The 13,202-nt window shown below is 40.4% G+C and overlaps 1 protein-coding gene across 10 annotated transcripts in view; it reads right to left on the reverse strand.

Annotated features, from left to right (window-relative positions):
* LOC109623365 (low-density lipoprotein receptor-related protein 1) overlaps nt 1-13,202 on the reverse strand; it is an 880,389-nt gene that overhangs the window by 24,063 nt on the left and 843,124 nt on the right. For all 10 annotated transcript variants that reach the window (XM_062842854.1, XM_062842859.1, XM_062842852.1 and 7 more), the window contains 2 exons: nt 5,835-6,344; nt 4,620-5,769 (listed from right to left, as the gene is read on the reverse strand). In XM_062842854.1, coding sequence (XP_062698838.1) covers nt 4,620-5,769; nt 5,835-6,344 — 1,660 coding nt within the window. The remainder of the gene's footprint in view (nt 1-4,619; nt 5,770-5,834; nt 6,345-13,202) is intronic.

The raw sequence follows: 13,202 nt of genomic DNA on the forward strand, positions 1-13,202 counted from the left end.
GAAGAAATTTCTGGGGTAATTCCTGGAGGAGTTCATGGAGAAATTCCTGGATAAAATCCTTGAGGAATGCCTGGAGGAATTCCTAGAGGTAGTCTTGTGCGTATTGCTGGAGGAATCTATGATGAAATTCCTGGAGGAATCTCTAGACGAATTCTTGGAAGAATTACTGGGTAAGTTTCTAGAGGAATCTCCAGAGGAATCCAGAGAGATTTCTATTTTTTTAAATATTTTTGAAAAATCCCTTGATAAAATCCTGGAAGAGTTTCTAGCAGAGTTGCTGGAGGAATTCCTGGAGAAATACTCGAAGGAATTCTTGAAGGAATTCCTGGAAAAATCCTTGAAGAGATTTGTGAATAAATCTCTGGAGAAATCTCCAGAGAAATCTCCAGAGGAATCCCAGGAGAAATCCCTGGAAAATTCTCTAAGGTCTTTCTGGAGAAATTCCTGGAAAGGATTCTGAAGAAATCCCTAGAGGATTTGCTGTAAGAATAAGGATAGAGGATCTTTTGGAGGATTTTCTAGAGGAATCCCTGGCAAAACCACTGAAGAAATTCGTGGAGAAATCCCTGGAGGAAATCCTGAAGCAATTCATGAAGGAATCTCAGGAGAAATTTCTCGAAAAATTGCTGACACAATTTCTGAAGGATGTCTAGGAGCAACTCCTGGATCAATTCTTAGAAAAATTGCTGGATAAATTCGTGAAGAAACTATTGGGGTAATTCCTGGAGAATTTCCTGGAGGAGTTCCTGGATAACATCCTGGAGGGATTCCCGGATGTTTTCCTTTGGAAATTGCTGGAGGAACCCTTGAAGGAATTCCCAAGGGAATTCCTGGAGTAATCTCTGGAGGAATTCTTGCAACAATTACTGGATGAATTTCTGGGATAATCTCAGAAGAAAATCCGGGAGAAATTTCTGAAAAAAATTCCCTGAAAAATTCCTGGAGAAATTTCTAGAGAAATTTCTGGAAGAATTCCTGGATAAATCCTCGAAGGAATTTTTGAAGGAATCCTAGGGGGGTCCCTTAGAGATATTCATTGAGAAATGTCTGGAAAAATCCCTGAAGAAGTTCCTGGAGGAATTTTTAGCGGAATTCCTAGAGGAAGCCCTGCCACAATTCCTGGAGAAAATCTGGAAGAATTCTTGGAGCAATTCCTGGAAAAAATCTTGAATTTGATGCTGGATGAATTGCTGACATAATTTATGATGGAATGGATTTCTGAAGGAATCCCAGAAAGATTTCCTGAATCAATCCAAAGAGAAACTCCTGAAGAATTTTCTGGAGGAGTCCCTGAAGCAATTCTTGGAGGAATATCTGGTGGAATTCCTTGAGAAATCGCTGCAAAAAAAAAAACTGGAGAAATCTCTGCAAGAATCCAAGGAGGAATTCCTGGAAGAATGCCTGGAAAAATTCCTGGCAGAATGCCTAGGAGAATTCCTGGTGGAATTCTTGAAGGATTCCCTTAAGTAATGACTTGACAAATCTCTGGAGGAATTCCTTAGGAAGTCTGGAACAAATCCTTGGAGGAATCCCTTGCAGATATCCTGGATAAATATTTGTTGGAATTCCTGGTGGAATTCTTGGAAAAATCCCGGAAGCAATAACTGGAAGAATCTCAGGAGGAATTCCTGGAGGAAGTCCTGAAGGAATGCATTGAGTATACCCTGGAGGTTTTCTTGCAGGAATCTCTGAAAAAAATCTTGTAGGAATTCTTGGAGGGATCCCTTAAGGATATCGATCAAACGATCAACGATCAAATCTGACTATACATGTCAATGGTTGCTACTCCGTTATTGATCTGAGCTGGTACCAATTGCACTGAGATCCAAATGAATAAGGGCTGGGACACTCCACTTATTCTCAAAGTGCAATTCTAGCAGCTCATACATTTTTGGATCAATACCGGCGCCGGCCATGTCCTTATAGTCAGTTGGGAAGGGAAAGGAATGTTATAGTGTGCTGGTTGTTGCTACTAAAGACCGAGATCGCCTCTGCATCCCCACATCCAGCACGGACTGGGGTATTTGTTAGACGGATAGGATGGGAGATCTGGGAGTCACCGTTGGGTCGGTGATGCGATCCATGGATAGGGGGTTATTTATAGTGTTCGTAAGGTGGTAGATTGTGTGGTGAATGAGGTGAATAAGGTCAAGCGGCACAGCACGCTTTGGTTGCATAACTTGTAGGCGTTATATACACTGTGCTGTGAGTGGAAATTGGAAGGGAGGGAAACGACTTTTTTCCAATTCGTTTCTGGTTCTAGCGATGGCTATGAACATATGAATATACATGAGTTTTATATGTAGAGAAGAGAGAGAGAGAGAGGAAGTGGATAGAAAGATACAAAGTAGGATGAAAAGGGACGGGCCAGGGATTGAACCCATGACCTTCTGCATACGAATCAGAAGCGGTAGCCACTAGACCACCAAGCCCGTCTAGAGGGATCCCTTAAGGATATCATAGAGAAAATCCTGAAGGAATCTCCAGAGGAATTTCTGGAGAAATCTCTAGAGGAATTCTGGCGGAATTTCTGGAGGAATCGCTTGATTAATTCCTTGAGGATTTTTTAGAGAAATTCATGGATGAATCTAGTAAGGGATTGTTAGTGGAATACTAGAAATAATTCCTCAAGAAATCACAGATGGAATTCTTGGAGAATTTCTGTAGGAATCCTTAGAAGAGTCCCTGAAGAAATTCCAGAAGAAATCCCGGAAGCAATTTCATGTGGAATTCCTAAGGGAAACTCTAAACAGTTCCTGGAGGAAATACTGAATTAATTCCTAAAGGAGTTCCTTAAAGAATACAAGAAGGAATTCCAGAAGGAATCAGGAAGAGCTCCTAGGAGAATCTTTGGAGGAATTTCCAATATAAGTTGTTCCAGAAAGAATCACAGAAGTAATTCCCAATCCATGGAGGAATCCCTGCAGGGTATCATAGAGGGATGTTTGTAGGGATCAACGGAGGAATCTTTAGAAATACACCTGGAGGAAGCTCTAGAAGAATTCCTGTAGGAATTTCTGGAGGGTTCTTTAGAGGCATTTCTGAATTTTCTGATTTTTTAGGGAAATCCCTGCAGCAATTTTCTGGAATAATTCCTGAAGAAATATCTGAAGATATTCGTGGAGGAATCCCTTGAGAAATTCCTGGAGGAATCCCAGGAAGAATTCCTGAAGAAATTGCAGATGGAATCCTTGAAGAAATACCTGCAGGAATTCTAAGAAGAGTTCGTGGAGAAACTCCTTGGGAATCCCTGTAGCAGTTCCTCAATGAATCTCTGCAGGAGTTCCTGAAGAAACCCCAGCAGGAATCCCGGAAGCGATTCCTAGAGGCATCCCTAAGGGAATCCCTAAACAGTCTCAAGAGGAAGTACTGGAATTCCTGGAGGAGTTCCTGAAAGAATTCCAAAAGGAACTCCTGAAGGATTTTTGTTAAATAATCTCTGGACTCGCTCCTGAAAGAAACACAGAAGAAATTCCCGGGTGAATCCCTGGAGGTATTCTTGAAGAAAAACCTGGAGGAATTCCTGAAGAAATCCCACGAGGAATCTCGGAAGCAATCTCATGAGCAATTCCTCAAGAAATCCCAGAAAAGCTTTCTTAACAAATTCCTGGAAGAATTTATATAAGAAAAAAAAAGAAGTCCATGTCTACAGTAATTTTTGGACGAATTATTGTTGGAATCTCTAGATGGACTCCCAAAATAATATTTTATACAATATTTTTGTTGGGATAAATTACTTGATCACGGAGGTCCACAAAGCGGCCCAGCGGAACCGATTATCGACGGGGGAACTTTCGGATCGCGTACGGTGGAGAACACACGGGAGGTAACACAAAGTACGTGTGCTCGTCGCGGCGGTCGGTATATTTATAAAACAATATATGTGTACAAACAATAACAATCAACATACATACATTTAGCAGGGTCGGCGCAGGGCATTGATGATAAACATCGCACAACATATATTAGGCTGGCCCAAATATTCCAACAGTTTTAAGGAACCCCTGGGTAATTTTTTCAGCTAATCTCTAGTAAAATTTCCTGTAAGAGTTTCTGGAAGATATTTCTGCTGAAATACTTCGAATTATTCCAGATTGAATTATTGGAGAAACCCTTGTTGGATTTCCTGAAAGAATATATAGATAAATACCTGAAGAAATCTCTGAAGAAACGCTTGCACAAATACTCAAAAGAATTTTTGTTCACATTACTTTGGGAATACCTGGAGAAATTTCTGGAGGAATTATGGAAAAAGCACTGTGACAATCACTGGAGGAACCTCTATAGATATCCCAGGAGAAATTCCCGGAGGAATGTCTGAGAAAACCCATAGATGAATGCTTGAAAAATTCTCTGGAGCAATCCATGGTGGAATCACTGCAGGAAACTATAAAAAAAAATTCTGGAAGAATTCGTCGATGCATCCTTGCAGAAATATCTGTAAAAAATTCTGAAGGAATCGTGGGATGAATTCTTGCAGCATTTCTTGGAACAAACCCTGAAACCATCACTATCGGTTTCCTGCCCCCCTCTGGCTACGCCCATTGATAAAAACGCTTTTAATTATCATTCAAAACAAAACAGTATAAAATAAAATACATGACATGCTCAATACTCACTTGTCGTGATGCGCAAAGAAGATCAGCTGATCCTCGATGTGGTAGTCGAAAGTAATATCCCGTCCGAGGTCCGTCACCGGCACGATCGCTTCCTGTGACTTGATCCCCAGCGGAATGCCTCGGATTATGCCGGGGTTCGATTTGGCGTAGATCAGGAACGTCGGTCGTTTGATCAAAACGCATTGCGTTTTCGACTTCAACCGGTAGCCCGGCGAACACATGCAGAGACCGATGGCCACCGATTTTTTCCACACCGGTATGCAGAGGTGATCGCATCCACCGTTATGCCGTCGGCAGGGATGAGCCGTTTCCGGTTGTTTCTGCCGGTGGAACACGTGCAAGTGGAAAGCCCTGGAGATATCCGTAGCGACGAGTTTGGCTTCCGTCGTGAACTTATCGATCGCTACAACGGATCGATTCTTCCACGAGGCTAAAAAAATAGTCGACTCGAATACGTTGACGGTGTGGATCGACTGCAGGTTGATCATGAAGTTGGCCGACTTTTTCAGAAACCACCGATTGTTGCCATCGTAGTCTACTCGTTCGATCGAGTCAAGGTACGTGTCTACCCAGTAGGTATGCTGCAGGGCCAGATCCAACGCCACTCCATGGGGATAGACGATCTTCTTCAGCACGATCGATGTCCGATTACTCCCGTCGAGAAAGGATCGCTCCACGCTGGCCAAAGATTTTCCCCATTTGGTAAAGAAGAGAAACCCCACCGTCGGATCCAGGGCCATCCCCCGAGGCTTCATCAGATCATTCTCCAGCACGATAGTGCAGTGTTCCATGGAGGCCGAACATACAAAGATTATTTCCCGTTGATCGTCGAGAAAGTACCAGTTGCCGGAAATCCAATCGACGCTGACCTGATCGACGGAATCGATGTTCGGGAACAGATCCGGCAGAGGCATGTGCCACGTGTGACTCACCATGTCCACGTTATAGCACTCGAAACGGGTTGTCGTTGCCGAGCGAATGAGGCAGATCGTTCGATTTCGATGGTACATCTCCAGGGCACGGATGTTGTGGAGTGGCAGTTTTATGCTAGGCGACATTTCGTTGACTACGACGGAACCGTTGATCACAGGGAATTTCTGCACATCGATCGATGTGGCGAACAGAAGAGACATGGGCTCTTCCTTTGGCGCTGAAATATGATAAAAAATGTTAAATTATATCAAGTAACCCTCAATGACCCCAATTGAAACCTACTATTAATAGCCAGGCACTTATTGTCGACCCGGGCGTACCCGCTGGCACAGGTGCACTTGTACGATCCGGGCAAATTTTTACACGTTTGATCACAGATGCCCTCGATCTGACACTCGTCGAAATCCTCGCACAGACTCCCGTTCGGTTGGCTTCCTTTGGCACAAAAACACTTGGGACCGTTCGGCGTTTGCCGGCAGTCGAAGGAACATTGCAGCGTATCACACTCGGACGTGTTGCCCTTGGGACACCGTAGCTCGTCGTTCGAGCAGTCCCACTCGCCGTCGCAGAATTTCTCTATATCTAGACACTTGCCGTTGCTGCAAACGGTTTGCGTTGGAAGACAGTGCTTCGAGCTGCGGCACAGTTCCGCATCCTCGTCCGACACATCGATGGTGCGAAATTTCTCCACCACCCCGCAGTCGGCATCCCCGTCACAGGTCCAGCTCCGCGGGATGCACTTGTTTGTTAGCTTACACTGGAACTGCTCCTCTTTGCACTGGTGTGCTTTATCTGGAAAAGGGCACAGAGATAGAAAACGGAAGTAGATTAAGGTCGTGCTGAGGTTTAGAATATGTTAATCAGAGATATCAAAGGGAATACACTTCTGTACACACATATAGGGTAAGAAATCAAACTTTGAACTAGTCAAATTGCAATCCTAATTTGAACCGTTTCGAAATTCATTAAAACGACGTACTTTTTAGGCAAATATTGTTCCGAAAAAGATGTTCAACAGCTTTCCGTAATATAACCTGATAACATAGACTTTAAAAGCATTGAAAAAAGCGTTTTTGTGATGGAAAACAGACAATTAAAAAATCACTGTGATTTCTTCCATTTCCCCCCAGAGAAAGCACATTTTCGGTGAACTCGTACAGCTCATGCATTGTATCACATGCAATATGTGAACACGTCAAATGAAAGCTTATTTATCGTAGAATCGACCAACCGAATAATATTCCGCATTATTTAAATATCATAAAATTATCAAATTTAAGTAATTCTTACTTGGAGAATGTTATCTTAAGCTGAACCATTTGTAATCTAAATTTGAACTAGTAAACGGGGGCGAGCTTCCAGTGTTGGCCAGCAAATTGCGCTAGTGGTTGTTTTGTTTACTCTTGGGGGATGAAAAATTCCAAATTTAGTTTCCAAGTTCCTGAAGAGTTTAGAACATTCTTAGGTGAAATTCCACTGCCTAATGAAAATGGTTATGGGAATTAGCAAATCCATGTGTTTTTCTATTGTTCAGCACGAAATTGGCTGTTGTGGGAGATGCTCGAGCTGCTGCCGCCAGTAGTTCAAATTAAGATTAAAATTGGTTCAAATTATGATTACGATGGTTCAAATTAAGTAAGATTAAAATCATTGTTGATGAATAATCGAATTTTTCAATGAAATTCGGTGCAAATACAAACTTTTTACCACTTAACAGAAAGCTTATACCCGTGGCTTTCATGTACATAAGATTTTGCCGTAGTAAATTATTTCCATGTGGGAGAAAAAATCACTCAAAATTTGCGCTACTTCGGAAAGCCTCAATTTGGTTCAACTTTTGATTACCTACCCTATGTGGTTTTCCGACGAATCAAATCAGGCTAACACCTGCAATGCTGAATACTTTCGAAATCAAGTCGATTCTCCGAATCAAATTTTCCATTGTATGTACACTATACATTACAAGATACTTTATCGATTTGGCTTATGCTCGACTGAACATTACAAACCAAAAAACAACACTACTTGAAAAGTGCCAAGAGAAGTTGCTGGACAAATCCTTGCACGAACTCGAAAAGCATATTCTGGTAGTACCTACAATTTTTCTGCTAGTACAATATACTCAAGTGTGTAACCGCACTTATAGCTTACCCAGATAGATCTAGAAACTGCATAAAATCATACTGCTCACCCACTACATACTTATCCCAGTTGAAGTTGAAAAATAATGATAGAGTTCGTCGCTTATTGCACGCAGATGTCTTCAGATGCACTTTACAAATGCACTACAGTTTCTGAAGGGGCAGCTTGGTTTTTTGTGGATCTAAAGTGACTGAAAGGGTGCGTGGCGTCTTGTACCAATTTTGACAGGTCTTCTGCTCGTTTGGTACTGGAATTTGTATGAATTTGACATATGATCGCTGATCAAATTTTGACATTGGTGCCACCCTAAGTTAAAGGCACTCCATGTGGTTTATTACTACCGATGGTATAGAACGGTCTTCCAAACAAACATTTTGTAGGGTATAGGCACCTTTCTTATTTTTTTGCTTAATATGGGTTGCGTTCACTGTAAGCAATGGCGGGATAATCTGCTCAACAGACACCTGAACAGGGAGGTCCAGTTAGTGTGGAGTTAGGGACCGTCTTCTATAACCAAAGCAGCATCCATTACTCCAATCCACTAAACAACATTCTCATGGACGCCAAACCCTTCGTCTCTCAGGAACTACCAAGAAGGTATTACTTCAGAGGGAGACTTGTACCTTGGCTTACATATCGCACCTTCAAGGTTTGCTGCGTAGCCGACAACAACGAACACCGATGACAAGCTTTGGGGATTCTACCATGCAATGGTTTTTTTTTTTGAGATCTTACCCCTGGGGGCATTCATCTTACCATGCAATGATACATTTTGCCATTTACTGGCATTTACCAGATTTGCTTGTATGGCTGAAACATACTGGAAAAACTTGTAATTAGAAGGCAAGAAATGTTGCTAATTGACAAATTGAGAAAAGAAATTTGAGAAAAAAATCGCGTTCTGGTGGTATTTCAACCCACGACTACGTATTCGCTAGACTGGCGCTTTAACCAACTAAGCCACAGAACAGATGATTCTGCGGAATAGAAAGCCAAACTGACTTCGAATACACTGAACCTGTAAAATGGAGTATATTGCAGAAGGAGTTGCTGATAGTAGGGCCTCCTGTTGAAGGTGCAACTGAAAACCCCAGCATGCCATGAGTTTTAGAATGTAATTAGTTGTTATTTGACCGTCCAGCAATCAAGTTGTGTTCTATTGCATTCAAACCGACCTACGGTCACATCTCATAGGTTATGGGCCATTAGGAAGAAAATTCCAGAAGAAATAATGTTTTATAGTTTCCTCAACATTTTTTCACGATCCCGGTATGGACGGAAGCAAGTTCGGCCTGGAGAAACAGAAGAGCGGCGGCTACGAATGCTGGCAATTCAAGGTGGAGATGCTGTTGGTGCGTGGAAACCTCTGGAAATACGTGACGGAGGCCGCCCCAGAAACCTGAGAAGAGTTGTGGAAACAAACAGCTCGGTGGCGTAAGAAGGGGACATTGAGGCCCATCTGTTCCGCATGGAGGAGCTATTCACGAGCCTTGTAAACGCAGGACAGGAGCTGGAGCCAAGTTTGAAGGTGGCGATGGTACTGAAGAGCAGGGGTGCCAGGGGAAATTTTCAAATGTTATATAGAGTGATATCATATATCAAGAAAGGCGTTGACACTATGCCGACATGGTATAGCTAAACATACAGAAAAAAATATTTATTTCGTTATTTAAATTTCTTATCAGATTCCTCAAGAAAATATGAGAAAATTTCGGAGATATTCCGAATTGTAAATACATAACTCTAATAATTGTTGGAGGCAATCTCGAAGAAACTCTGACGGCATTGCGAGAAATGTTGGTGAACAATCCGCATAAAACCGGAGTACATTCCTGGAAATTCCTGCAATGATTTCCAAGGAAATTTTATTAGTTCTTTGGACGAAAATTTTACTTTATATCAGAAAAGCTTAAGTCAGATTCTGGTGAAAATTGTGGTAATAATTTAAAAAAAATACACTACACCGTCTTCAACCAGAGGTTGTACAGAGGTTGAACAAGCACTAACATTAGACAACGGACAACACACATAACACCCAGTGGCCCAGTGGAAAATTTTCCGTTCGACGAAAAGTTTTCCCCGACTGGAGCGGGAATCGAGAACCCACACTCCGAGGCTTACGAAATGCCTAGATGACTGACGCCTCTAGCCGCACGGCCACGAAGCCCATTATTGTTTAATACGGATGTTTGTAGGATTTCAGACAAGTTTCGGTGAAATTGTTTGAACATTCTAGTATTATCTTAATGTCACAAGGATTCCACAAGGAGTTTCTTTTGTAATTCCTCCATAAGTTGCTTGTGGGATTCATCTAGAACTTTCTTTTGTTGTTTCCTCAGTACACCGGGATCCTCCTGGAGTTTCCTGAGAACTTGTCTGGGTGCTCCACAGGCAGTCCTCCAGAAGTATCCCGGGAATTGCTTCAGGAGTTTCCAGGATTCCTTCAGGAGTTCCACAGAAATTCATCCAGAACCCCTCCAGGATTTCCCTGAGAATTTCCTCATGACGAGGAATACATAAACAATCCGAAGATTTCCTTCAGAATTTTCATGAAATTTACTTCAGGACTACTCCAAGGGAATTTCACCAGGAGATGCTTGGTGGTCCTCCAGAAAATCCGCAAGAATTTCTCCAGGAGATCCTCGGAGTCTCCAATTAGCCAAGTGGTTAACACTTTCCTTCCCACGACTTTAAGCGACTATTTCTATGCCAAGAAAGCGTTTCCGAAGAAAGTTTTTTTTTGTTTTTTTTTTTTACTTTATTAAAGAGACTTTCAGCCCTCGGCTGGTTCGTCTCTATCCGAAGAAAGTGCTTGAATAAAAGGCCAATTTTTTCGAAATCAACGAAAATTTTTTTTGTTGTAAATCAATAGTATTTTGATTGTTTATCAATAGTTCCACTATTGAAACAAGTAGTTGTGAGTTGGGTTTACCTAATGAGATTACAATCATATTCTAAAAACTATTGCATCGTATTCATCTGATTCTGTTTGTCTCGATTTCGTCGAAAATCGATGGTGCTCTAGTGCAACCATGAGAAGTAGAGGGTTAGGGCTATGGATCACCAATCCGGAGATGGCGGATTCGATTCCCGTTCCAGTTGAGGAAAAAATCTCGACTCCCTGGGCATAGTGTATCGTTGTACTTGCCTCATAAAATACAAATTCATGCATTGGCAGGCAAAGAAACCCGAGCAGAAGGGCATACCTTACAAATACCATGCGAAAAGTAACATGTACTCTAATATCTAAAATTGTTATTGCTGCGTTATTCTATGAAATGTTATGAGAACATCACAATAACAGTTGGAGGTATTTGAGCAGAGTTTGATGTTGATGTAGTATTTGTTGGTTTAGCAGCATTGGCGTAACTAGAGGGGGGGCCAGGGGGGGCAGGCCCCCCCCAGAATCCGCTAGGCCCCCCCCAGAAATTTTTCATGACTTTATATATGGAAATTAGAAAAAAAAATCTGAAAACCACTGTCGTGATGACAAACATAGATCTATATTCTCAATTTAGTTGAAAATCGGAGTTTTCGACTAGCGAAGTTGGATTTTTCTCCAAATCCGTGCGTCGGACCTAACTTCGGAAGTGGTGCGCTGTATAGCAAACAGCTATACAGCGCACCACTTCCGATGTTAGGTCCGACGCACGGATTTGGAGAGAAATCCAACTTCGCTAGTCGAAAATTCCGGGTTTCAACTGCACGTACAGTAATAGAAATTTATTTGGCATAATATGTGTTTAAATTGACAGTTATTGAAGACAATTCTCAACTTGTCACTCTTTACAAGATCATTGTCCAAACTGGTCTATGTAATTAGTTAGTTTTGTTTGAAAATATTATATAATCAGAATTATATAAAAAGCAATACTTTGTACATCTTCTTTTTTAAATCGCTGAGAAATTAAATCTAAATGATAATTACCAGGAATTCCTGGATAGGTATCTTTAAGAATCTTTGAATTTTCTAGCAGCATTACTGCAAAATATGGTTAAGTGCTTCTTTATGGAAATCAAGTATCATGTGGGAAAAAAACTCTGGTTGAATTTGCAATGGAATTCCAGCAAAAGTTTGTGAATTCCTAGTGAGAATAGATGTACGTAGCTGAAGCGTAAACGCGAGTGTATTCATTAAAACCATGCTGGAGGTGATTTCTAGTCGGTCACTATCAATTTCTTTTATTTCGTGGGCCAGGGGTATTTTTGCGTCTATCAAACAACGCACAAATTTAAATGGTCATTGAGGAAGTTTTAATATATTTAAAAGCTGGTGCTGCAAGATGTTATCGTAAGTTTGAAGGTATTCATGATTGGACTTGTTAAAGACTTGGTATTCATGAGATAATTGTGAGAGAATTCCTGGATGACTTCTTGGAAAATTTCTTGGCTTCTATGTCCGTCTAAAATTATCTAAAAGAATTTCAATACAAATCGCTGGAGGAATTCCTCTAGAAATCCTTCAAATTTCTCAAAAAATCTACAAGTTATCCTAAAAAAACCTGGGGTGAATCCCTGAAATACATTATGAACGGAATCCTGTAATTTTTTAACTAAGGACTGTATCGGAAATTAACTATATATGTTCAAAACATCCTAAAAAATAATTTATTCAAGTTATAAATAATTTTATTTTCGGAGGTACTATATAAATCCTCAGAAAAAGGAATGGCACTTTTGCTTTTGTAAAAATAATTATTTTACATGGTCATCAATCTCAATGTTTAAACGCATGATCTTGAAATTTTGGACACCTTTTAAAAATTTGAAATTGCGGAAAAAATGGAAAATTTTTTGATTTTTTAAAATGTTTTAGCGCAAATATATTCTTTCCCAGATTGCTCATAATATAGGTAAAAAAATATTTTCAAGAAAAAATTCGACTCCATTTTAGCGCAATTCTTAAAAATGAAAAAAGGTCATTTTTCAGGGACCCCATTTTTTGATGCTCATTCAAAGCACGATTACGCAAATAAAAAATACATCAAATTGATGATTCAATTTTTTTTTAAATTGGAAATGTTTTTAAACTTAACGACAAGGTAGCTTTAGTAGAGAACGGAATTGTATAACCTTTGAAGATATTTAAAACAGACTGTCAAAGTTCGTCAAAAAATTAGTGTTTTTTTAGGATAGGTCATTTTTTAAATGTTGAGGGTTTTTCGATCATAAATATTTTTTTTTAAGTTGGTGTTCGATGATATGTTATGTGTACATAACTGCTAACAATAATTAATATTTTTTGGATTTTTCGCCGTACAAGTTTTATTCGCTACAGGTTATTGAAACGCTGAAAAATCTTTAAAAAACAACAATTTGTCCAAAATTTTAATTTGTGAGATGTATTCATTCTACAATATTTTCAATAATGCTAAACATTTTTCAAATTTTTTCAGGCTGCTCTAAACTTGACTGTATTGTGAAGATTTGATAGAAGAACCGAAATGATAAGACCAAACATGCTTCGAGATAGAGCATCCAGAATGTTTATAGTTAATTTCCGATACA

This window comes from Aedes albopictus, chromosome 3, assembly GCF_035046485.1.
Source record: "Aedes albopictus strain Foshan chromosome 3, AalbF5, whole genome shotgun sequence".
NCBI classification, from domain to species: domain Eukaryota; kingdom Metazoa; phylum Arthropoda; class Insecta; order Diptera; family Culicidae; genus Aedes; species Aedes albopictus.